Raw genomic sequence first — 26,551 nt, 5'->3', positions numbered from 1 at the left:
AGTGGTAAGCAATAAAGACAATAAAAAATGCTAATAATTCTAAAAGTTGTCAAGTTTGGCATAAATATGTATGTGGCTTGAAACTGAATCAAAATAATCTGCAAATACAGTTAACTGGTCAAGTTTCAGCAGCATGGAACCACATATAAGATCACGTGCCAGTGTGTACCCCCAAATAACATTACGAGGAAGCATGTCCTATCAAAAAAGCATAATTAGGACTTGCATGTACCCCAAAAGAACATCTCGGGACAGACATGTACTTACAAGTAACATAATAAGATAGCATGCACTCCTAAATAACATAATGATGCAGCATTTTCAACCACAATAACATAATTAGGCCTACATGTACCCCCAAATAACATTATGGAAAAGCATGCCATTGCAAATAACATGAGGCAACTTGTCCCCCCAAATAACATTATAAGGCAGCGTATCCCCCAAATACCATAATTAAGCTTTGTATACCCAAATAAAATAATGAAGCTACTACAGTATAAGAGAACCAGTTATGTTCTCGCAATAAGGACTACTCTGCTAAAGGAACCATTCTCAGAGAAGACTTGTTATCCAGTCTCCCTTTAGCTATTACTGATAGGGTAATTCTAGATGGAAGTTCAGAGTCCGCAAGTTGTATATGTGTTCAGTCAGGGCCGGGCCGAGGCAGAGGCCAGAGAGGCTCCAGTCTCAGGGCGCAGTGTAGGAGGGGGCGCACAAATCACTCAGCTATTATTCCCCTATTGTGTTTGAAGCAGAGAGAAATACGAAAAGAGGATACATGGCAATGACTGCAAGCCAGATAACTAGAGATTAAGTTGTTGGGGGCCCTGGGGCGCCTCTTAGTCTAATAGCAATCAGTGTGTGACGGCTGGGGTGGCAGGGATGGAGGGGCGCACTTTGGTGTCTCAGCCTTGGGTGCTGGAGGACCTTGTCCTGGCTCTGTGTTCAGTGAACTTTGACCCTCCATGCAGGTGAAGCTGAGATCATGGTCTTTTAGGATGACTCAATTAGTTACATTTAGAAGGAAAAAACACCATAAGGCCTGGAACCCACTTAAATCAGCAAACGCAAAACGCAACCGCTAGCGTTTTGCCTGAGCGGTTTGCAAGCGGATCCATGCAAGTTTTCGGTCGCGTTTTGCAACAGTGTATTTTTCTCCTCAGCGGTTGTGTAGCGTTTCGCGTTTTTATCCTGATTGGTCCTGTGAATTATTTTTAATTTTGTTACAGTGTGCTGAACCGCAAAACGCTAGCAAAACCGCTCAGTTTAGGTTTTGCTGAGCGTTTCTGCTAGCGTTTCAATACTTTACATTGAAGCGCTAACGCTCCCAAAATGCTGCAGGTCCTGCGTTTGCGTTTCTGGGAAACGCAAACGCTCCTGTGGAAGTTGCCCCATCCATTAACATTAGCCCAGCGTTTTGGCAAACTGCTAGCGTATCGCAGCGCTGCCAAAATGCTCAAAAAAACGCTCTTGTGGGTTCCAGCCCTAAGGCCTGGAACCCACTGAAATCAGCAAACGCAAAACGCAACCGCTAGCGATTTGTCTGAGCGGTTTGCAAGCGGATTCATGCACGTTTTTGGTTGTGTTTTGCAACATTGTATTTTTTTGCCCAGCGGGTGCGTAGCGTTTTGCGTTTTGCGTTTTTATCCTGATTGGTCCTGTGAATTATTTTTCATTTTGTTACAGTGTGCGGAACCGCAAAACGCTAGCAAAACCGCTCAGTTTAGGTTTTGCTGAGCGTTTCTGCTAGCGTTTCAATACTTTACATTGAAGCGCTAACGCTCCCAAAATGCTGCAGGTCCTGCGTTTGCGTTTCTGGGAAACGCAAACGCTCCTGTGGAAGTTGCCCCATCCATTAACATTAGCCCGGCGTTTTGGCAAACTGCTAGCGTATCGCAGCGCTGCCAAAACGCTGCCAATAGCGCTCCTGTGGGTTCCAGCCCTGAAAGAATATGCTAATTTCAGTTGCGTCAAATCAATGTGTTAAATGAGTCAAACCAATCAAATGTGTTACCAAATGCAATGTTGTCACCTATAAGTGTTACATGTTCTGTAAATAATTATATAATTGGTTTTATGCCATGGCTGGATAGTCTACTGGTTAAAGGAATACTTAAGTCATGTAAAAAAAATGACTTTTACTCACCTGGGGCTTCCCTCAGCCCCCTGCAGCTGAACGGTGCCCTCGCCGTGTCCCTCCGATGCGCCTGGTCTCGCCGGCGGCCACTTCCGGTTTGGCCGTCACCGGCCAACAGGCTGTGAACGCGGCTGATTATCCACGTCCCCGGACGCAATAGCATTATAGAGGGCGCTATTGCGTCCGGGGACGCGGATAATCAGCCGCGTTCACAGCCTGTCGGCCGGTGACGGCCAAACCGGAAGTGGCCGCCGGCGAGACCAGGCGCATCGGAGGGACACGGCGAGGGCACCGTTCAGCTGCAGGGGGCTGAGGGAAGCCCCAGGTGAGTAAAAGTCATTTTTTTTTACATGACTTAAGTATTCCTTTAAGGTCTCTGCCTCTGACAGGAGACAAGGGTTTGAATCTCAGCTCTGCCTCTTTAGTAAGCCAGCACCTGTTCACCTATTAAGTAAGGAGTCCTTGGGCAAGACTTCCTTAAACTACTACTCCCTATAGAACTCTGCCATGACTTAGGCAAAATCACTGCTTTATATGTCTGGGCAAGAGACCTTACGGTTGTCAAACCATCATCCATCAAATGTCTTTTCACTTTGCTGCTAAGGATTATAATGAAGATTATAAAAATGTCTACTACTTACTTCCAGTCCCATGGCTGCCAGTCACCACATCCTGAGGGACAGGTCCACACTGATTTTCCTGACATATGATAGCTTCTGTAGTTTTTAGCTACATGTCTCCCCAAGATCAATGAGGCCAGATGTTCCCCTAAGTAACATAATTAGACCTCCATGCCCCTCCACACCTCAAATAACTGAATTTAGATCAAATGTAATTACAAACAAAATGTGTATAAATGAGGACTTGAACATACATAATGAGTGTGCTAGACCAACTTTTTTACCCTGGAGGAACCTTGAAAACACTTCTTGGATCTCGAGGAACCCCTGCATTTATTTTGCAGGAGGCATGGTCTTTAAAAGCTGCTGTGGCTGTTTATGTCACTGCCCCTTATTACAGTGCCTCTCATTATAATGTCTCCATGTTCTAGTGCTTTTTATTAATATGCTCATTATTATTCTGAATTTAGTGCTTCTTGTTACAGTGGCCCCTATTATAATGTGCTCTATCATATTTCCCCCACGGTGAGGGGAAAACGCCAGGGAACCCCTTGCAGAGTCCGCAAGGAACCCTGGCTGAGAAAGCCTGAGCTAGACTGTTGACTGGAGAGGATAACCCTTCAGCTTTTTCAATATTTTCTTCTTTGGATACGCCAGTGTCAGTTAATATATTCATATAAAACCCCCAGAATATCCTTATGAGCCCCCTTACCTCCTCTTCCAACCCAAGCCAGGCCATAGACCCCGCTGTAGTCCCGGGCAGTCAGCAGGTAGGAGAGGCACACGTGGTTCCAGTTGGCGCTGGAGTGCAGAGACAGCAGATGCTCCACCCCTATGTACGGCGAACTCATCAGAGCGTCGGACTGCTCCTCCTGCATGATCTGTGGGGTGCAGAGAAATCAGTCATTTCATTCCCTGCTTTGTTTACACAATTAGGCTTATAGGAAAACATTACCAGCCAGTGAGGATTCTGGGAGGAACGCCAAGACCACGAGACACAATGAAGATAGAGAAAAGCCCACAGAGCGGGACAGGGACTGGTAAGATAGAACCCTGCAGTAAAAGGAGGAGCTAAAGACTTAGGGCTCCTCCCTTGCACACACCCCCATGCACGTTCACAAATGTATGTGTTCCACGGGCTTTTTCATGCACACATTAGAACACACAGGTAAGCATTCACACGCTAGGTGTTTTTAGAAATGCGCTGCGGTATACATTTTTCTGCTAACATGCAAATATTTCCATGTTTTAGGTAGAGCATAAAAATGCAAACAAACACACACACACAAAAAAAATCCATGGGGAAAAAATAACATACATACATGACATTGTCCACATAAGCAGAGTCCTATAAGGTAATGGCAATAATTGCTCTGCGCCATCTAGTGTTTGGCCAAACACTTATAGAGTTGACCATAAGATGGCAAATCTGATCTGAGAGGGATCTCTAACTTCCACACACTATCCAAAGACATAGCAACAAAAGTTGTTTAGGTGATACCTTTAATGCAGGGATGGTCGTAGTCAGCCAACTTCGCTATGCCGGAACTACGCGTAAATCTACGCAATTACGCTTCGCTAACTACGTTTTCGAAATCAAAAACTTTGCTACATTTGCCTTTCGTAGACTACGCGTTAAAATACGGAAGCTTCGCATAGTGCGAAGCGTAGTGTATGCGGAAGCTTATGCTCTTATGCGGAAACATTTCCGCAATGATGCACTAAATATGCGCATGGGTGAACTAATATATGTGTACATTCTACCTTCCAATGCGGAATTGTACAGTATACGTATAGAAGGGCAATAATATTTCTGCGCATGCGCAATGATACCTATAGACGATATACGTCAACTACATGTAGCGGGCGAAGCTTTGCATATCGGTACTACGACTACGCGGAAATACGTACGCAATGTCTTTAAACTTAGTCTATGAACTACGATGCGAAGTTGCGGACTACAACGTGTAGATTCGCTCTGGTGTACTTTACGAGCAACCCTGCTTTAATGGCTAATTGTACAAGGTTTCTCTGCAAGCTTTCAAAACTCTAATGCCGGGAATACACGGGACGTTTCCGGGGCTCGATTACACCGCCTGATCGATTCCCGCTCGTCCCGCGGGCGATTCTCTTATCTTCTGCTCGTTTTCCTTATCTTTTTTCATGCTGTATCGAGCGCCAAATCGATCCGGTGGGTGATCGGACACGTCGGAAATTATCAATCGAGCCATCTAATTATCGATCGAGCTGCGGAAATGCACCGTGTATTCCCGGCATAAGTTTATTCTACAGCCAAGATACAGAACTAGGTCAGAACCATACAAAGTAATGTCACATGCGCGTATGACATTGCCTAGTATAGTAAATACACATCCACAGTCCATAGAGAATATGCAGTATTTGATGAGGAATTTAGCATATCGATGATGATGTCTCTTTCAGGGAGAAACCAGTTGTTTTAACTGTAGGCTCGCCATCACTCTTTATAATATATAATCATTGTATATCGACCAGGGCGGGCTGAAGAGCCCCCAGCCTCTGAAAGCCGACCCATGAGGGAGCATTCCTCGTTCCCCCCCCCCCCCTCCCGCCACTGTTACTCGCACCTGTCCAGGTTCCCTTGCCACATCTCCACCTTCTTCCCATGGCTGCAGCCGGAGTCTCTCTGACTTGCCGGTACTTACCGGAGAGTCTAACGATGAGAGACACCAGCTGCAGCCATGAAGACCAGACACTAAGCGGTGCTGAAGAGAAGAAGCTGGAGATGCAGAGGGAATATGGCGATCTATACTGAGTGGGGCGATCCGGCTATCTAAACTGGGAGGGGGTGGAGGAATGTGTCTAACTTTACTCGGGTGAGGGGGTACACTTTGGAATCTCTGCCTCTGGTCCTGGAGGACCTTGTCCCGGCCCTGCATGTGACCTTGTGATTGGGATCAGCCAACCAGCTGTGACAGTTCTGGCTCTCCATGATGGGGGAATGATGTAGGATAAATTAATAATCTCTATGCATTACCAATCCAGCCACCTGGTTTCAATCACAAGCTAGGTGGACCAAACCATTCTTCTATAATGAAGGGGAATAATGTTTTCTGATGATTCCTAAAACAGCCTTATTAGAATTTACACAAACTATTTGAAGCGAGGATTTACTTACATGCAGCACCTTGACTTTAAAATTGATGTGTTTGATGCCATCGAAGTTGACGTGTTCAAAAATGGCGTTCACAGACATCAAGTATCCGGCTATCTGAAACGAAGAAAGAATGTCCTGGAAGTGGAGATGTTATGGCTGCATGTGTCATGGAAGTACATTATAGCGGCATTTGTTCCGAATGGGGTGGTGGAGGGTTGAGGGGGTTGGGATAATGACATGAAAGCAGCACATGTCATGAATGGGGGGACATAATTATAGCGGCACTTGTCCTGAGTGGGGGAACATTATAGCTGCAGTTGTCATAAATCAGGAGTGGGTTGGACAATATTATACTGGAGCTGCACTTGCCATGAATGGGGGAGAAGGGGGCATTGGGGACAACATTATGGCTGCACTTGTCCTGAGTGGAGGGACATTATAGCTGCAGTTGTCATGAATCAGGAGTGGGTGGGGCTATATTATACTGGAGCTGCACTTGCCATGAATGGGGGGAAGGGGGGCAGGGGCGTAGCAATAGGGGTTGCAGAGGTAGCGACCGCATCGGGGCCCTTGGGCCAGAGGGGCCCCGAAGGGCCCTCCCTCAACTACAGTATTAGCTCTCTATTGGTTCTGTGCTCATAATAATCACTTGTATAGATACTTTGAATAGTGGTAATCATTAACAAACTGTTCCCCATCCCCTTCTTGCACCTCTGACACTGTAGTTGCCATTGGCAGATTTTGGTGCGCCGTATCAATTGTTATGTATAGAGTGCTTGGGGGGCCCCATGTAGAACTTGCATCGGGGCCCACGGCTCCTTAGCTACACCACTGGAGGGGGGCATTGGGGACAACATTATAGCTGCACTTGTCATGAATAAGGGGTGGGTGGGACAATATTATAGCTGCACTTGTCTTGTATGGGGGGAGGTGGAACAATGACATTATAGCTGTACCTTGTTCCAGCCTTGTTATGGTGGATAAAATGGTGGCTGCACATGGTATGGGAGAATTTCTTTACTTTATAGGAAGACAATAGGACCAGTTGATATGGTGATATTATGGTTGCTGCACTTGTTATAAGTGGAGACCATGGTTGCAATTGTTAAGGACAGGGCTGTGGAGTCGGAGTCGGAGTCGTGGAGTCGGGCAATTTTGGGTGCCTGGAGTCGGAGTCGGAGTCGGGAAAAAATGCACCGACTCCGACTCCTAATTCATTTGTAACTGTAATTAAAATAGAAAATATGATAAAATGTTCTATTTCTCAGATAATAGTCATTAAAAATAATGTATATATACAGTATATATACAGTAAAAGCTGTGCTTAGTCCACAAAAATGAAATAAACCAATCAAAATTAGTTACTTGTGCTGCTTCAATAAAGCAGTCCCTGTATTTTTAAGGTCAGATATACATATCTGATTGTGACTGTATATATGATGTGTACACAGGAATCTCTTATATAAATAACATCTATGCTGTAAGAATAAAGCCTGATGTGTAGCTGTGTCACTAATACAGATTGTCAATGAGATGGAAATAATTCTGCACTGATGCTGATTTATGCAAATGTATGCACTCCCTTTGCTGATGAAATAAAATAATTTGATATGTTGTTAAAATTTGGTTTGGTGACTACAAATTAAAGGGTACCTGAGACGGATGAAAAGTAAAGTTTTATAAATACCTGGGGCTTCCTCCAGCCCCCTTCAGGCTAATCAGTCCCTCGCTGTCCACCACCCGGATCTTCTGATATGAGTACTGGTAATTCAGCCAGTCAGCGCTGTCCGGCTGCATGCCGCTCCCACAGCCAGTAACATTCTGTACCTGCGCAATAGTGCTGCACAGGTGTAGTATGCTCCTGGCGGCGGAGTGTGTGCATGCGCACTACGCCCGACTGGCTCAAGTACCTGGACTCATAGCAGAAGATCCAGGTGGTGGAGGAGGACAACGAGGGACTGATTATCCTGAAGGCGGCTGGAGGAAGCCCCAGGTATGTATAAAACTTTAATTTCATCTGTCTCAGGTTTACTTTGTTACACAGTAGTACTATACTCTGCATATGCACTCCCCACAGAGCTGCAGGGAATCCACTGAGAATGCTGTGCACATTGAACACAGAGGTGTTGTCTGTCACCCAGAATCTCCTCATTCCCCTGCAGAGTACCTGCACATAATTCTTACATGTACCCACACTTACATTGCCTAGGGCCTGATAGATGTTCTTTGTTCCGGTTTGTACCTTTTACAAGTACTCTTACCAAGGACTAGTTTTAGTCTAAAGGGAATAAATATAGTAGTCTACATATCCTTCGCACTTCAGTTGTCTTGTAAAATTCCTAAGCGTTGGCAGTTAAGAGACAAATTTCATGTTACATACTTTTAATCAACAAAATTGTAATATGCAAATTAGAGGAGTCGGAGTCGTGGAGTCGGAGTCGGTGGAATCCTAAACTGAGGAGTCGGAGTCGGAGTCGGTGGATTTTTGGACCGACTCCACAGCCCTGGTTAAGGAGGGACATTAGTGCTGCCTCTCTTACAAGAGAAGCATTATGACTGCACGTGTTATTGGAAAATATGAGAATGGTATGTCTGTATTTGGGGAAGGGGGTGGTAGTTGGTGGTGCAAATGGTTACTTGATTAGGGCACCAGAATAATCAGAAGATGTCACTGATGGAGGCCCTGGAGCTACCTGTGAGATTGCTGCTTGTAGGTTTCTGAAGCTACTGAAGAAGTAGTAGTCGGCCTTCAGATGGAGGAGGCAGGTGGTGCGGGAGAGGTCCAGGCTCCTCTTACCTCTGAGAACATGCTCGTCCTACAGAGACACAATACCAGGTGTCAGAGAAAATGCTCCATTATTTTCAACATTATTGTAAAAAGTCAACCTTTACAGGAGTCAAACATCAGAGTACTGACTGGTGGAAACAGTCCTTTATATTCTCAGTCATATCTCCAGTAACAATACATGTACACCTGCAGTAAGTGGGCAGAGCCATAACGCTCAGTTAATGGTTCAAGTACCGCTCACAGTGACAACAGTCCCCTGGTTAGAATTGCTCTGCATACACTAGTAAACCACAGTAACGATTGACATTGGTTAGTCGGGAACTGTATATTTTGCAGAACAATGCTTTGTTAACTAATGTACAGCACTGCGTAATATGTTGGCGCTTTATAAATACAATAAATAAATAAAATATGCTAGAATTCTTGTATATCATATTAGAATCTGTATACCTAGTTTTTACAGCTACTTACAGCGTGGAGATGGATGTGGCCACGCCTTGTTTTAAAAAATGTTTTTACCTTTTGTAGCTAGTGTTCAATAAAGTGATATATATTTACTGCATTTACTGTTTGATGTGCTATATCTTGGGACATATTTGGTCTTTTCTGATTAGGTGAACTCTGTCCTTTTTCTTACATGTGTAATTGAGAAGGGTCGTTGACCTATTCCCCTATATTTGCATATCTACTGCATTGTTAAGGCTGCAACTATTAATAAATATGGATATGCTAAATGTTGCCTGTTGCCCTTTTTGAATAAATAAAGTTACAAACACACACTGGGCCCGATCCAAATTCACTTTGTCTCTTAAAGGGCTTGATTCACAAAGCGGTGCAAAGTGTTTGCACGCTGGTGAAAAGGCCCTTATCACGCCTAAACTCACTTTAGGCATGATAAGAAGAAACTCGCGCGAAGTTACCGCGCGTACGCGCGTAAGTGCGCGCGCAGCAACCGACGCTTCGCGCGAAGCTCCCATTAAGCCCTATGGGACTTTGCGCGCGCTCTCACGTACGCGCGGTAACTTCGCGCGAAGAGCAGGAAAAAGCGGTGATAACTCAGTGGTGAAAAGGTCATCACGCCTAAAGTCTTTTAGGCGTGATAACTGGGTTATCACCGCTTTGTGAATCGAGCCCAAAGTGTACTAGAGAGGAAAAAAAAGTGTTATACATACCTGGGGCTTCCTCCAGCCCCATAAACTCAGATCGCTCCCACAACGTCTTCCTCTGCCTTCTCCAGCTCCAGTACCGGGTACCGTTACTACCTCCAGTCACGGCCAGTCTATGCAAGAGAAGTGCACCCTCTACGTATCTCTCTGGCGGCTCCCGGGGAGAGACATGTAAATAGCGCACTTCTCTTACGTCAGACTAGATGCGACTGGAGGAAGTAACGGGACCAGGTACAGAAGAGGGAGAAGACTGAGGACGGCGGTGTGGGAGCGATCTGTGCAGATGGAGCTGGAGGAAGCCCCAGGTATGTATAACACTTTTTTTTTTCATCTCTGGTTTCCTTTACGTTTTCTCCTAGGAGAAAAGTTTTTCATCATTTTTTTTTCATTTTCTTGCTTGCTGGTGGCTTAAAGGTATACTGTAGGGGGGTCGGGGGAAAATGAGTTGAAGTTACCTGGGGCTTCTAATAGCCCCCCCCCCCGCAGACATCCTGTGCCCGCGCAGCCACTCGCCGATGCTCCGGCCCCGCCTCTGGTTCACTTCTGGAATTTCAGACTTTAAAGTCTGAAAACCACTGCGCCTGCGTTCCCGTGTCCTCACTCCCGCTGATGTGACCAGGAGCGTACTGCGCAGGCATAGACCATACTGGGCCTGTGCAGTACACTCCTAATGCCATCAGCGGGAGTGAGGACACAGCAACGAAGGCGCAGTGGTTTTCAGACTTTCAAGTCTGAAATTCCAGAAGTGAACCGGAGGCGGGGCCGGAGCATCGGTGAGCGGCTGCGTGGGCACAGGATGTCTGTGGGGGACCATTAGAAGCCCCGGGTAAGTTCAACTCATTTTCCCCCGACCCCCCTACAGTATCCCTTTAAAAGGTGTTTTATTAGTAAGGTGTGAAGATATCACCTAGGAGAAAACACACGGGGTAGCCGCCGCGGAGGATCACATGGCCCCAGGACTTAAAAAACAAAAAAAACGGTGCAATACGCTTTAGCTAGCGGTTCGCTAGCTAAGCGTATGCACAAAGTTGCTCCGGTCCCCCACGATCGCCCCGCAGTTACTTCCGGGATACGTACCCCCCAGCGTTCCCACGCAGGCGCAGCCGCCCAATCGGCTCCAGGCATCGCGATGGCGGCGATCGGGATTGCGGCTGACGTCATGACGTCGATGACGTCATGACGTCAGCTCCGATCGTCGCCATAGCAACGCCGGAAGACGATCGGGAAACTGCGCTCTTCGTGGCGAGGTACGTATAGCCGGCGGCGATCGGTGGGCATGGGGGGGACCGGAGCAACCTAAAGCATACGCTTAGCTAGCGAAATGCTAGCTAAAGTGGCAAAAAAAAAAATTGGGGGTCAAAAAACCTCCCGGCGGACGCAGAGTCAGAAACTGCGTACCGCCAAGGGGGTTAAGTCCAAGAGAGCTTTGCTGACCTTTTGTCTCCATCTCATGCTCTCCATAAACCGGTACTGCTGTAATGCTGAATCAAAGGATTTCACGTCCTTCATCAGGGAGTAATCTGAGGGGGGAAGAGACACTGCTTCAGTTATTCACTACAAATATCACATTAAAATAGGGCTGCTCATTCAGATTCCACAGAAATTACATTTCAGCTGATTTATAATACGGCTCTCACACTCCAGAGCCCTCCTATTGCTTTTCACGTGATGTAAGCAGCTACTGAGCAGCCTGTTTGTTTATTTACTTTATAGCTACATGTGAGAAGCAATAGCATGGCTCTGGAGTGTATGAGCCACATTATAAATCAGCTGTGGCAGAGACAGAAGGCTGCTAGCAGAGAGCAGGGAAACAGCCCAGCCCATCACATTCTTATCCGGAAGAGCTGATGTCATTTTATTTATTTATTTTATTTATTTATGTAATGACACAGCTCAGCTGTGTAGGAGAGTAGAATGAGTCTTAGGAGTTATTTTTTAACACAAACTCTATGATGAACTTTATGTAGTCCATATTAAATTACTGATGGTGGGGATAATAAAACAGCGTAATTTTCTGCCAGTCCCCCATGCTGCTGAACTCTCTCAGATCCCTCCCCAACTTGTGCTCTCCGGGGTCCCTGCACAGTTTTGAAGACGGTCAGAGTGATGTCTCTGATGCAGGACTCACCTCAGGGGACTTTGGTTAGAGAGATACTTCAGGGTGGACTCACCGATGTCCGATTCGTGGTAAATGTAGGAATCTCCTACACCATTCTGATCTTCTTCATACTCTATGTAGAAGGTTCCATTCCTTGTGTGGATGGATCCATGAAAGTAGCCATTGATGATGGAACCATGGCAGAAGGAGTCTTCATCATCTGAGGAAAACCAGGGGAGGAAAAGTTACTACTGATTAAAAATCCAGATCTTTTCCCTAATCCTTCCTCAGGCCCTGATGTTTCTTAAAGGATACCCCAACTGAAATGTGACATAATGAGATAGACATGTGTATGTACAGTGCCAAGCACACAAATAACTATGCTGTGTTCCTTCTTTTCTTTCTGTGCCTGAAACAGTTAAATATCAGGTATGCAAGTGGCTGACTCAGTCCTGACTCAGACAGGAAGTGACTACAGTGTGCCCCTCACAGATAAGAAATTCCAACTATAAAACACTTTCCTAGCAGAAAATGGCTTCTGAGAGCAAGAAAGAGGTAAAAAAAAATGGGAATTTCTTATCAGGGAGGGTCACACTGTAGTCACTTCCTGTCTGAGTCAGGACTGAGTCAGCCACTTACATACCTGATATTTAATTCTTTCAATAAGAGAAAGAAAAAAAGGAACCCAGCATAGTTATTTGGGTGCTAGGCACTGTACATACACATGTCTATCTCATTATGTCACATTTCAGTTCAGGTATCCTTTAAGGTGGCAATTCATTTAGCAATTTTACTGTACGATCTATTATTCGATTCGATCATTGTAACGAGTGTGCTTCAGTATGCTTAATCAATGAAAAGTGGCTGATTTCATATTCAATCAGCCAGCTTAGTCGATCAAGCAGGATGGAAGATATCAGCTGACTGCACAGGAATCAGCTACTGTTCACGTATCATTCAAACGACTCTTATTGATTTTTGCATTCAAAGGATGGAAACACAACATCGGTCAGATCAGTCAGTGAAGGTGAATCCCATAGGATATCGCTTGTAGTGTGTGGTTCACTAGATGATCGACTTTCCATCAACCATACTGAAGTTGATTCCTCAATACAGTTGATCGCTTTGTTGATTGAACCAGAATCGACAAAGCGATCGACTGTATTCGGGACTCGACTTCACTATGGTTAATGGAAAGTCGATGTATGGCTACCTTTATTCACCAAACCCTCTGATCACTTGTCCCAGAATAACTGAAGTTACTTTTTGCCCATGCTTTACAGTCCCTGCCTCCTATGTCGTTCCTATGATCCTGTAATTATGCCTTCTCTGGACCTCGTGGTCACTTTTCCCTGGGGTCCTGTGGGTCCACACCCAGGTCTCAAATTATTCCTTCTCTGAACTCAGGGGTCACTGTTTCCTAGGCCCTAGCATCTACTTTTCATCCACTGGCCCATTCAGCTACACAGTGACTACATCTATGCAGTTCAGGTAAATACTTTTGCAGTTAATATGCTTCCGGATATTGAAACAACTCCTCCCCAGTTCCTGCAATAACTCCTCCCCAGTTCCTGCAATAACTCCTCCCCAGTTCCTGCAATAACTCCTCCCCAGTTCCTGCAAAAACTACTTCCCAGTTCCTGCAATAACTCCTCCTCAGTTCCAGCAATAACTCTTCCCCAGTTCCTGCAACAACTCTTCCCCAGTTCCTGCAATAACTCCTCCCCATTTCCTGCAACAACTCTTTCCCAGTTCCTGCAATAACTCCTCCTCAGTTCCTGCAATAACTCCTCCCCAGTTTCTGCAATAACTCCTCCTCAGTTCCTGCAATAACTCCTCCCCAGTTCCTGCAATAACTCCTCCTCAGTTCCTGCAATAACTCCTCCCCAGTTCCTGCAACAACTCTTTCCCAGTTCCAGCAATCAATGCTCTATAATACCTCCTGTCCCTTTCCTCAGTCAATCCACCCCATTCCTGCAATCCCCCCCTCCTTGTGCCATTCATGTGATTAGTCCTTTCCTGCAGTCACTGTATCTCCAGGCTCTGCTGCCTGGGCCCTGGGGATCAACAGGTAATTTGGGCGGAGACCTGGGGGGGGGCAAGGCAAACGACTCGGGGCCCTAGGGGGGGGGGATTTTACATCAATAAAAGGGCCCCTAATGCCGCATTAGGGAAGGGGTCCTCAGGTCTGGTGGGGGCTGTCAGGCTGTCTACTGTAGCTAGAACCAGGCCTGCATTTTACACCTAGTCTTGTCTCACCATCAGGGCAGCAGAAATGAGGTATTTTGCACAATACGTCTACTTGTGGTGTTATGCATGTTACAGGGTTAGGGAATGGACTGAAAAGAGCAGAACAACTAAGGCTAATGTTGACATGAATTTTCTTTTCTGGTTATTTCTTACCTGCCAGTCTCCCCTTGTAGATGAATGAGAGGTCTGTGGCCACAGGCTTGTCATCTGATACCACCATAAAGTCCTCTACAAAAGTGCTCCTGTCTCTTTCCAACATCAGCGAGAAATTCCTGGAATGGAGAAGAGAAACAGCTGCAGAGCTCAAATCGTAAGTAAGCATTATTGTAAGTTTGCATCAAACCTCACAATGACGAGGTGACATCGTACAGATTCATAATTCATTTAGCTCATAGCCATAATTATGTTGCGTATTTTTGTGACAACACGGAATTATGCACAAATATTTGATGCTTTTTTTTTTTCTTCAAAAAGACTGTACAGTAGTTTTTGAGAAAATCGATTTTAAAAAGTTCAAAGAATTTTTTTTATTTAAACTCATTAAAATGACATTTTGCTGTGGTACACTTTACTATATACCATTCCGAGCAGAAAAGGGTTCAGATGAAATGGGGCCCTAGCTAAGATAGCAGATTTTTCCCACCGCTGATGGTCACCTGGCTTTTTTAGGAATATTTGGTGGGATTTGCATCCACTAGACACCTAGACTCTCTCCAAGCCCTAGGCAAATCCCTAGGTTTGCCTTGCAAGTGATCGGGCTCTGGTTCCGAGCTCTGCATACACGTTATACATTTTAAAGCAAACCTGTCATCCAGAGCTAGGACCCTTTAGAAACTCACGACTGTGCTCCCATCCGTGAACGAACATGGCCACACTGCGCAGGTGGAGGATGCCTCGCTTCGGCACAGAACCACAGATCGCTTGAGCTTGGCTCCTTCCGCTGAGCCCGACTGGATCCGTGCTGCCGTGCAGTGTGGCTGCGATTGGTTAAAGTGGATCCGAGGTGAACTTTTACTCATTGCATAATTGTGCTCCTTTCCTATTGTTTATAGGACATTCCTCAAGCCAAATACTTTTTTGTTTTTGTTTTAATACTTTAAACAGTGCAGGAGATTTGGGCACAGTCGGCGCCACCATAGGCCGTAATAGGAATTACGGCTATATTCATTGAGTAATTTGTATGCCGTCAGAAGACAGAACACTGTCATTCGGACGCTGGAAGCTGAATTACATCTTTCCCCCAGTATCCATGTTAGCCTGGAGGAGGAATAGTAATTAACGCTGCCGGGACTTGTGCAGGAGCAGGGTCAGCCGTATATCGGCTTTACCGTGTGCCCAAATCTCCTGGCGGCTGAATAAAAGATACGTTTCCACAGAGTCCCAGTGCTGGATCAGTGATCAGGAGTGGGACATAGATAGACTCTAGAGGATCCAGGAACTTTCCTCTACCTCCGTAAGCATGTTACGTCCTGTCTTTTTACAGTCACATGTATCCTATAAACTGCAGAGAATGCTGTTGAGCTCTCATACATGTTTGCACTACCAGCACTCACTGCATCCCAATCACTTGAAGCTTCTATTATGACCACAGACCACAATATTAATGGTGACTACAGAGGTGCCCAGGGAGTAATTTGGGTGCCAACTGCATCTGATAAATTATGATTATGGGCAGCACCGATAGCGGCAATTGGAATGTTTAGCAGCAGAAGCTGGTGCTGATGTTGGCAGATAAATCGGGGGGGGGGGGGGGGGATTAGGAGTAGGTAGAGGGAGGGTTAGTGTTAGGAGTAGGGTAGTGGTGGGATAGTGTTAGGAGTAGGTAGTGGAAGGGCTAGTGTTAGGCATAGGGTAGTGGGAGGTTAGTGTTGGGAGTAGGTAGAGAGAGGGTTAGTGTTAGGAGTAGGGTAGTGGTGGGATAGTGTTAGGAGTAGGTAGTGGAAGGGTTAGTGTTAGGCATAGGGTAGTGGGGGGGTTAGTGTTGGGAGTAGGTAGAGGGAGGGTTAGTGTTAGGCATAGGGTAGTGGTGGGATAGTGTTAGGAGTAGGTAGTGGAAGGGCTAGTGTTAGGCATAGGGTAGTGGGGGGTTAGTGTTGGGAGTAGTGGGAGTAGGTAGAGGCAGTTTTAGTGTTAGGCATAGTGTAGTGGGGGGTCAGTATAAGGAGTAGGGAGAGGGAAGGTTAGTGTAAGAAGAAGGTTAGGTGATAGTATAATATCAGTAAGAATAACCGATAATCTACTATTGGCATTACCCAGTGCCAAATAGCAGAATATTGGTAATTTTCCAGATATTCTATTAGTAGCCATCACCAGGGCACCCAAATGGTTCCCGTTTCCTATGGATGCCATTCACTATCTGTAGTGTTTATATGATAACCGAATACCGATTGTAGGCGATCAGGTCCAGGGTGATTACTCGGTCTTCCTCTGCCTCTCTTCTCCATCTCTGATGACTGAGGAGGAGCTCCGATTTGTTGTAGGAAAGACTCTCATAGTACTTCAGAAACGGCCTCTTCTTCTCACAGCCGCCTCCTGTGACATAAAGACAAGGTTCCATTGTATACAGTGGCCTACATATGTGTACATACATTATACAGAACAGCTGTAAGGTTATTACATACAACGGCCTACAGATGTGTTCACCATACCTCCCAACCATCATGATTTGCCTGGGACTGTCCCAGGTTGAGAGACGTGATGTGGTGTCCCGGGGCGCCCCCCTTCTTCATGTCCCAGAATGCACCTCACCTCACATCCTGTGTTCCCCAGCGCTGTAAACAGAGTAAATGTGCATTCATAGCAGTGCTGCTCTCACCTCCACCGAGCTCGTGAAGTATGGTCCAGTGTTAGTCGAGGAGAAGAAATGCAGACATCAAACCAACAAACCTTCATTCCAGTGGTACCTTTAATGGCTAAATCCTCATAGTCACCACAACAGCCCAGGAATATGGATCCAGCGACGTCTCCCTCACGATGAGCACCCAGCAATTCATCTTCCTGCCAGGGGGTATTCGCGACATCACGACGTTACACCACTGGCATGAATGGGAAGTCAAGCGAACACGGTACTTTGCGCGGTGTTGTCGGGAATCTTAAAGATCCATTCTGCCGTGACGGTCTTTTATCGCCACATGACATTAAGTGACGTTTGTGTGATCGTGCGCTTGTACCCACGTCGCGATGTCGCATAAAGGACCACTCATTGCTCAAAAATTTATCAGGAAAATTGTTGGTAAAATTGTGACGTGTGTACTTAGCTTTACTGTACATAGTTCATCACAAGCGTTCAATACATTAAAGGAATCTTCAGACAAAAAAAGCCTCTCCACTATCTACCTACCCGGGGCTTCCGCCAGCCCCTTGCCGCCAACACCTCCCACCAGGGCCGGCGCTCCCATAGAGGCAAAGGGGGCAATTGCCCCAAGGCCCCCACCTCAGCAGGGGTCCTGCACCGCCCTCCCTGTCAATGCTGCTCCCCGGGTCCCTGCGATTGCTTCCTGTAATTACCTATCTCAGTGGGCGGGCAGGAAGCTGCTGCACATACCGTGCACACTCTGAGGCTGGCACGTTGTCTCCTTCCCACTCTATGACTCGGCGCATGTTTACACATTACGTGGTCATAGAGAAGGAAGACAGCGTGCCAGCCTCAGAGCAGAGTGCACGGAGTGTGCAGCCACTTCCTGCCCACCCACTGAGATAGGCAATTACAGGAAGCATACCTGCAGGGACCCGGGCTGCAATCGGGTAACAGTGGGGGGGGGGGGGGAAGTATGACGTCTCAAGCAGGGGGCCCCACACTTAAGTTTGCCCCAGGGCCTTGGGGCCCCTTAAACCGGCCCTGCTCCCACACCGCAGCTCCGCTCCCAGACCGGTGCACAGTGGCGTAGCTAAGGAGCTGTGGGCCCCAATAAAAGGTTTACAATGGGGCCCCCCAAGCATTCTATACATAACAATTGGTACGGCGCACCAAAATCTGCCAATGGCAACTGCAGTGTCAGAAGTGCAAGAAGGGGATGGTGAACAGTTTGTTAATGATCACTACTATTCAAAGTATCTATAGAAGTGATTATTATGAGCACAGGACCAATAGAGAGCTAATACTGTAGTGGAGGGCGGGCCCTTCGGGGCCCCTCTGGCCCAAGGGCCCCGATGCGGTCGCAACCTCTGCAACCCCTATTGCTACGCCCCTGCCGGTGCAGTAGTGTTGGGCGAACAGTGTTCGCCACTGTTCGGGTTCTGCAGAACATCACCCTGTTCGGGTGATGTTCGAGTTCGGCCGAACACCTGATGGTGTTCGGCCAAACTGTTCGGCCATATGGCTGAACTAAGAGCGCATGGCCGAACGTTACCCGAACGTTCGGCTAGCGCTGTGATTGGCCGAACGGGTCACGTGTAGTGTTGGGCGAACATCTAGATGTTCGGGTTCGGGCTGAACATGGCCGCGATGTTCGGGTGTTCGAGCCGAACTCCGAACATAATGGAAGTCAATGGGGACCCGAACTTTCGTGCTTTGTAAAGCCTCCTTATATGCTACATACCCCAAATTTACAGGGTATATGCACCTTGGGAGTGGGTACAAGAGGAAAAAAATTTTAGCAAAAAGAGCTTAAAGTTTTTGAGAAAATCGATTTTAAAGTTTCAAAGGGAAAACTGTCTTTTAAATGCGGGAAATGTCTGTTTTCTTTGCACAGGTAACATGCTTTTTGTCGGCATGCAGTCATAAATGTAATACATATAAGAGGTTCCAGGAAAAGGGACAGGTAACGCTAACCCAGCAGCAGCACACGTGATGGAACAGGAGGAGGGTGGCGCAGGAGGAGAAGGCCACGCTTTGAGACACAACAACCCAGGCCTTGCATGAGGACAAGAAGCGTGCGGATAGCAATTTGCGTTTTGTCGCCATGCAGTCATAAATTTAATACAGATGAGAGGTTCAATAAACAGGGACCGGAAACGCTAATCCATCACAGATGTTCATTGTTCATGTTACTTGGTTGGGGTCCGGGAGTGTTGCGTAGTCGTTTCCAATCCAGGATTGATTCATTTTAATTTGAGTCAGACGGTCTGCATTTTCTGTGGAGAGGCGGATATGCCGATCTGTGACGATGCCTCCGGCAGCACTAAAACAGCGTTCCGACATAACGCTGGCTGCCGGGCAAGCCAGCACCTCTATTGCGTACATTGCCAGTTTGTGCCAGGTGTCTAGCTTCGATACCCAATAGTTGAAGGGTGCAGATGGATTGTTCAACACAGCTATGCCATCTGACATGTAGTCCTTGACCATCTTCTCCAGGCGAACGGTGTTGGAGGTGGATCTGCACGCTTGCTGTTCTGTGTGCTGCTGCATGGGTGTCAGAACATTTTCCCACTCCAAGGACACTGCCGATACCATTCCCTTTTGGGCACTAGCTGCGGCTTGTGTTGTTTGCTGCCCTCCTGGTCGTCCTGGGTTTGCGGAAGTCAGTCTGTCGGCGAACAACTGGCTAGAGGAGGGGGAGGATGTCAATCTCCTCTTTAAAGTCTCCACAAGGGCCTGCTGGTATTCATCCATTTTGACCTGTCGGACTCTTTCTTCAAGCAGTTTTGGAACATTGTGTTTGTACCGTGGATCCAGAAGGGTATAAACCCAGTAATTGGTGTTGTCCAGAATGCGCACAATGCGTGGGTCACGTTCAATGCAGTCCTAGGCCGAAGAGGTCATAGCCTAGGGTCACAAAAACCTGTTTATTTAGGCTATTTCAATGGTAGTGATGGTGACGTACATAAATCTCAGCCATGGCCGTTAGCAACGTCTGAATTTCACGAAATGTCTCATGCAGGTAGAAGACATATTGTTAGACTTGGATTCCAAAGATGGGGTCCCTACATCTCTGCAAACCAGAGTTACAGGGGTCCAAAATTGGTAAAATCCCCCATAGGATTTCATTGCCTCCCTATTTAACTTTCCAAAATCTCACATCTTTTCAAAGGGCAATGGCTCAGCAGTACCAAATTTTCTAGCATTGTAGGGACCCTTAGGGGGAACATGACTGGTGAGTTTCGGGCCCCTAGGCCAAAGAGGTCATAGCCTAGGGTCACAAAAACCTGTTTATTTGGGCTATTTCAATGGTAGTGATGGTGACGTACATAAATCTCAGCTATGGTCGTTAGCAACGTCTGAATTTCACGAAATGTCTCATGCACGTAGAAGACATATTGTTAGACTTGGATTCCAAAGATGGGGTCCCTACATCTCTGCAAACTAGAGTTACAGGGGTCCAAAATTGGTAAAATCCCCCATAGACTTTCATTGCCTCCCTATTTCACTTTCCAAAATCTCACATCTTTTCAAAGGGCAATGGCTCAGCAGTACCAAATTTTCTAGCATTGTAGGGACCCTTAGGGGGAACATGACTGGTGAGTTTCGGGCCCCTAGGCCAAAGAGGTCATAGCCTAGGGTCACAAAAACCTGTTTATTTGGGCTATTTCAATGGTAGTGATGGTGACGTACATAAATCTCAGCTATGGCCGTTAGCAACGTCTGAATTTCACGAAATGTCTCATGCAGGTAGAAGACATATTGTTAGACTTGGATTCCAAAGATGGGGTCCCTACATCTCTGCAAACCAGAGTTACAGGGGTCCAAAATTGGTAAAATCCCCCATAGGCTTTCATTGGGCCTACTATTTACCGTTCCAAAATCTCACACCATTTCAAAGGGCAATGGCTCAGCAGTGGCAAAACTCACCAGTCATGATCCCCCTAAGGGTCCCTACAATGTTGAAAATTTGGTACTGCTGAGCCATTGCCCTTTGAAAAGATGTGAGATTTTGGAAAGTGAAATAGGGAGGCAATGAAAGTCTATGGGGGATTTTACCAATTTTGGACCCCTGTAACTCTGGTTTGCAGAGATGTAGGGACCCCATCTTTGGAACCCAAGTCTAACAATATGTCTTCTACCTGCATGAGACATTTCGTGAAATTCAGACGTTGCTAACGGCCATAGCTGAGATTTATGTACGTCACAATCACTACCATTGAAATAGCCCAAATAAACAGGTTTTTGTGACCCTAGGCTATGACCTCTTTGGCCTAGGGGCCCGAAACTCACCAGTCATGTTCCCCCTAAGGGTAACAGTAAATTCAGGCGCCTGAGGCTAGTGGACAAATCGGGCTCCGCCATTCACTCCTATAATAAATATCGTTTAATGGGCGCCCGATAGGAAAAAAGGGCGCCGGAGAAAAATAACGTTTTAAAAGCGGCGCCCGGAGACTTAATGTTTTATTACTGCTTCTCATGATTACACATTATTTAATGATTTATACATTTTTAAATATTATTTTTAAACGAAAAACAGTACAATATTTTTTTTCAAACATTATTTTTAAACGAAAAACAGTACTTTTTTTTTTTTACATTATTTTTAAACGAAAAAACCAACAGGGGGGTCTTAGGTTTAGGCACCAACAGGGGGGTCTTAGGTTTAGGCACCAACAGGGGGGTCTTAGGTTTAGGCACCAACAGGGGGTCTTAGGTTTAGGCACCAAAAGGGGGGTCTTAGGTTTAGGCACCAACAGGGGGGTCTTAGGTTTAGGCACCAACAGGGGGTCTTAGGTTTAGGCACCAACAGGGGGGTCTTAGGTTTAGGCACCAACAGGGGGGTCTTAGGTTTAGGCACTAACAGGGGGGTCTTAGGTTTAGGCACCAACAGGGGGGTCTTAGGTTTAGGCACTAACAGGGGGGTCTAGGGGTTAGGGGTAGGTACAGGGAGGGTTACTTAGGCACCAACAGGGGGGTCTTAGGTTTAGGCATCAACAGGGGGGTCTAGGGGTTAGGGGTAGGTACAGGGAGGGTTACTTAGTAATTATTTTTTTTAAACGTTATTATACGTTTCACTATTTAAACGAAAGATTAACGTTTTTACAATTGCCGATTTAATGCACATTATTTAATGATTTATAACTTTATAAAACATTAATTTTAAACGAAATACAGTACAATACATTTTTAAACGTTATCCATGCTTATCGTTAAAAACCCGGCGCCCTTTTTTCCCAGCGCCCCTTTTTAACGTACGCCCCCCTAAGGGTCCCTACAATGCTAGAAAATTTGGTACTGCTGAGCCATTGCCGTTTGAAAAGATGTGAGATTTTGGAAAGTGAAATAGGGAGGCAATGAAAGTCTATGGGGGATTTTACCAATTTTGGACCCCTGTAACTCTGGTTTGCAGAGATGTAGGGACCCCATCTTTGGAATCCAAGTCTAACAATATGTCTTCTACCTGCATGAGACATTTCGTGAAATTCAGACGTTGCTAACGGCCATGGCTGAGATTTATGTACGTCACCATCACTACCATTGAAATAGCCCAAATAAACAGGTTTTTGTGACCCTAGGCTATGACCTCTTCGGCCTAGGACTGCATTGAACGCGACCCACGCATTGTGCGCATTCTGGACAACACCAATTACTGGGTTTATACCCTTCTGGATCCACGGTACAAACACAATGTTCCAAAACTGCTTGAAGAAAGAGTCCGACAGGTCAAAATGGATGAATACCAGCAGGCCCTTGTGGAGACTTTAAAGAGGAGATTGACATCCTCCCCCTCCTCTAGCCAGTTGTTCGCCGACAGACTGACTTCCGCAAACCCAGGACGACCAGGAGGGCAGCAAACAACACAAGCCGCAGCTAGTGCCCAAAAGGGAATGGTATCGGCAGTGTCCTTGGAGTGGGAAAATGTTCTGACACCCATGCAGCAGCACACAGAACAGCAAGCGTGCAGATCCACCTCCAACACCAATCGCCTGGAGAAGATGGTCAAGGACTACATGTCAGATGGCATAGCTGTGTTGAACAATCCATCTGCACCCTTCAACTATTGGGTATCGAAGCTAGACACCTGGCACAAACTGGCAATGTACGCAATAGAGGTGCTGGCTTGCCCGGCAGCCAGCGTTATGTCGGAACGCTGTTTTAGTGCTGCCGGAGGCATCGTCACAGATCGGCGTATCCGCCTCTCCACAGAAAATGCAGACCGTCTGACTCAAATTAAAATGAATCAATCCTGGATTGGAAACGACTACGCAACACTCCCGGACCCCAACCAAGTAACATGAACAATGAACATCTGTGATGGGTTAGCGTTTCCGGTCCCTGTTTATTGAACCTCTCATCTGTATTAAATTTATGACTGCATGGCGACAAAACGCAAATTGCTATCCGCACGCTTCTTGTCCTCATGCAAGGCCTGGGCTGTTGTGTCTCAAAGCGTGGCCTTCTCCTCCTGCGCCACCCTCCTCCTGTTCCATCACGTGTGCTGCTGCTGGGTTAGCGTTACCGGTCCCTTTTCCTGGAACCTCTTATATGTATTACATTTATGACTGCATGCCGACAAAAAGCATGTTACCTGTGCAAAGAAAACAGACATTTCCCGCATTTAAAAGACAGTTTTCCCTTTGAAACTTTAAAATCGATTTTCTCAAAAACTATAAGCTCTTTTTGCTAAAAATTTTTCCTCTTGTACCCACTCCCAAGGTGCACATACCCTGCAAATTTGGGGTATGTAGCATGTAAGGAAGCTTTACAAAGCACGAAAGTTCGGGTCCCCATTGACTTCCATTATGTTCGGAGTTCGGGTAGAACACCCGAACATCGCGGCGATGTTCGGCGAACGTTCGCGAACCCGAACATCTAGGTGTTCGCCCAACACTACGGTGCAGAGGCTGACCTCAAGGTTGTCCTCTACTGCGCCAGCGTGAGGTGCAGTTTTTCTGCGGGTGAGTAGATTGTGGGGAGGATTTTTTTGGCTGATGGTTTCTTGAAGCTTCTTCTTCAGGCATTATACAGAAATGTATCAGAACCCATAAGGTTCTGATCCAGTTCTGTATAATGGTTTAAGAAGAAGCTTAACATTTGGAAAACTCGCAATAACCCATATACAGTAAGTTATTAAAGGTATCACCGGAATCATCGTTTGTTGGTTTGATGTCTGAACTTCTCCTCCAAGCTCCAGCAATAGGTGTCCTCCACTCACCTCACGCTCTCGTGCCTGCTTCTCCTCTGAGCTCCAGCAATAGGTGTCCTCCACGCACCTCATGCTCTCGTGCCAGCTTCTCCTCCAAACTCCAGCAATAGGTGTCCTCCACTCACTTCACGCTCTCGTGCCTGCTTCTCCTCCAAGCTCCAGCAATAGGTGTCCTCCACTCACCTCACGCTCTCGTGCCTGCTTTTCCTCCGAGCTCCAGCAATAGGTGTCCTCCACTGACCTCACGCTCTCGTGCCTGCTTCTCCTCCAAGCTCCAGCAATAGGTGTCCTCCACTCACCTCACGCTCTCGTGCCTGCTTCTCCTCCGAGCTCCAGCAATAGGTGTCCTCCACTCACCTCACGCTCTCGTGCCTGCTTTTCCTCCAAGCTCCAGCACTAGGTGTCCTCCACTTACCTCAGGCTCTCGTGCCTGCTTCTCCTCCGAGCTCCAGCAATAGGTGTCCTCCACTCACCTCATGCTCTCATGCCTGCTTCTCCTCCAAGCTCCAGCAATAGGGTGTCCTCCACTCACCTCATGCTCTCGTGCCTGCTTCTCCTCCGAGCTCCAGCAATAGGTGTCCTCCACTTACCTCATGCTCTCGTGCCTGCTTCTCCTCCGAGCTCCAGCAATAGGTGTCCTCCACTCACCTCACGCTCTCGTGCCTGCTTCTCCTCCAAGCTCCAGCAATAGGTGTCCTCCACTCACCTCACGCTCTCGTGCCTGCTTCTCCTCCAAGCTCCAGCAATAGGTGTCCTCCACGCCATATACAGTAAGTTATTAAAGGTATCACCGGAATCATCGTTTGTTGGTTTGATGTCTGAACTTCTCCTCCAAGCTCCAGCAATAGGTGTCCTCCACGCACCTCACGCTCTTGTGCCTGCTTCTCCTCCAAGCTCCAGCAATAGGTGTCCTCCACGCACCTCACGCTCTCGTGCCTGCTTCACCTCCAAGCTCCAGCAATAGGTGTCCTCCACTCACCTCACGCTCTCGTGCCTGCTTCTCCTCCAAGCTCCAGCAATAGGTGTCCTCCACTCACCTCATGCTCTCATGCCTGCTTCTCCTCCAAGCTCCAGCAATAGGTGTCCTCCACTCACCTCACGCTCTCGTGCCTGCTTCTCCTCCAAGCTCCAGCAATAGGTGTCCTCCACTCCCCTCATGCTCTCGTACCTGCTTCTCCTCCAAGCTCCAGCAATAGGTGTCCTCCACTGACCTCACGCTCTCGTGCCTGCTTCTCCTACGAGCTCCAGCAATAGGGTGTCCTCCACTCACCTCACGCTCTCGTGCCTGCTTCTCCTCCGAGCTCCAGCAATAGGGTGTCCTACACTCACCTCATGCTCTCGTGCCTGCTTCTCCTCCAAGCTCCAGCAATAGGTGTCCTCCACTCACCTCACGCTCTCATGCCTGCTTCTCCTCCAAGCTCCAGCAATAGGTGTCCTCCACTCACCTCATGCTCTCGTGCCTGCTTCTCCTCCGAGCTCCAGCAATAGGTGTCCTCCACTTACCTCATGCTCTCGTGCCTGCTTCTCCTCCGAGCTCCAGCAATAGGTGTCCTCCACTCACCTCACGCTCTCGTGCCTGCTTCTCCTCCAAGCTCCAGCAATAGGTGTCCTCCACTCACCTCACGCTCTCGTGCCTGCTTCTCCTCCAAGCTCCAGCAATAGGTGTCCTCCATGCCATATACAGTAAGTTATTAAAGGTATCACCGGAATCATCGTTTGTTGGTTTGATGTCTGAACTTCTCCTCCAAGCTCCAGCAATAGGTGTCCTCCACGCACCTCACGCTCTTGTGCCTGCTTCTCCTCCAAGCTCCAGCAATAGGTGTCCTCCACTCACCTCATGCTCTCATGCCTGCTTCTCCTCCAAGCTCCAGCAATAGGTGTCCTCCACTCACCTCACGCTCTCGTGCCTGCTTCTCCTCCAAGCTCCAGCAATAGGTGTCCTCCACTTCCCTCATGCTCTCGTGCCTGCTTCTCCTCCAAGCTCCAGCAATAGGTGTCCTCCACTGACCTCACGCTCTCGTGCCTGCTTCTCCTACGAGCTCCAGCAATAGGGTGTCCTCCACTCACCTCACGCTCTCGTGCCTGCTTCTCCTCCGAGCTCCAGCAATAGGGTGTCCTACACTCACCTCATGCTCTCGTGCCTGCTTCTCCTCCAAGCTCCAGCAATAGGTGTCCTCCACTCACCTCACGCTCTCATGCCTGCTTCTCCTCCAAGCTCCAGCAATAGGTGTCCTCCACTCACCTCACGCTCTCGTGCCTGCTTCTCCTCTGAGCTCCAGAAATAGGTGTCCTCCACTCACCTCACACTCTTGTGCCTACTTCTCCTCTGAGCTCCAGCAATAGGTG

At 47.2% G+C, this 26,551-nt stretch overlaps 1 protein-coding gene across 1 annotated transcript in view; it reads right to left on the bottom strand.

The window, feature by feature from the left end:
* LOC137544947 (disintegrin and metalloproteinase domain-containing protein 10-like) overlaps positions 1 to 26,551 on the bottom strand; it is a 94,542-nt gene that overhangs the window by 52,514 nt on the left and 15,477 nt on the right. Inside the window, exons 2-8 of the mRNA XM_068266044.1 lie at positions 16,583 to 16,730; positions 14,352 to 14,470; positions 12,022 to 12,168; positions 11,285 to 11,370; positions 8,590 to 8,712; positions 5,918 to 6,010; positions 3,473 to 3,641 (exon numbers count right to left, since the gene is read on the bottom strand). Coding sequence (XP_068122145.1) covers positions 3,473 to 3,641; positions 5,918 to 6,010; positions 8,590 to 8,712; positions 11,285 to 11,370; positions 12,022 to 12,168; positions 14,352 to 14,470; positions 16,583 to 16,730 — 885 coding nt within the window. The remainder of the gene's footprint in view (positions 1 to 3,472; positions 3,642 to 5,917; positions 6,011 to 8,589; positions 8,713 to 11,284; positions 11,371 to 12,021; positions 12,169 to 14,351; positions 14,471 to 16,582; positions 16,731 to 26,551) is intronic.

The sequence above is a fragment of the Hyperolius riggenbachi genome, chromosome 1 (genome assembly GCF_040937935.1).
Source record: "Hyperolius riggenbachi isolate aHypRig1 chromosome 1, aHypRig1.pri, whole genome shotgun sequence".
Lineage (NCBI taxonomy): Eukaryota > Metazoa > Chordata > Amphibia > Anura > Hyperoliidae > Hyperolius > Hyperolius riggenbachi.
This window is presented reverse-complemented; position numbering and strand designations above follow the sequence as displayed.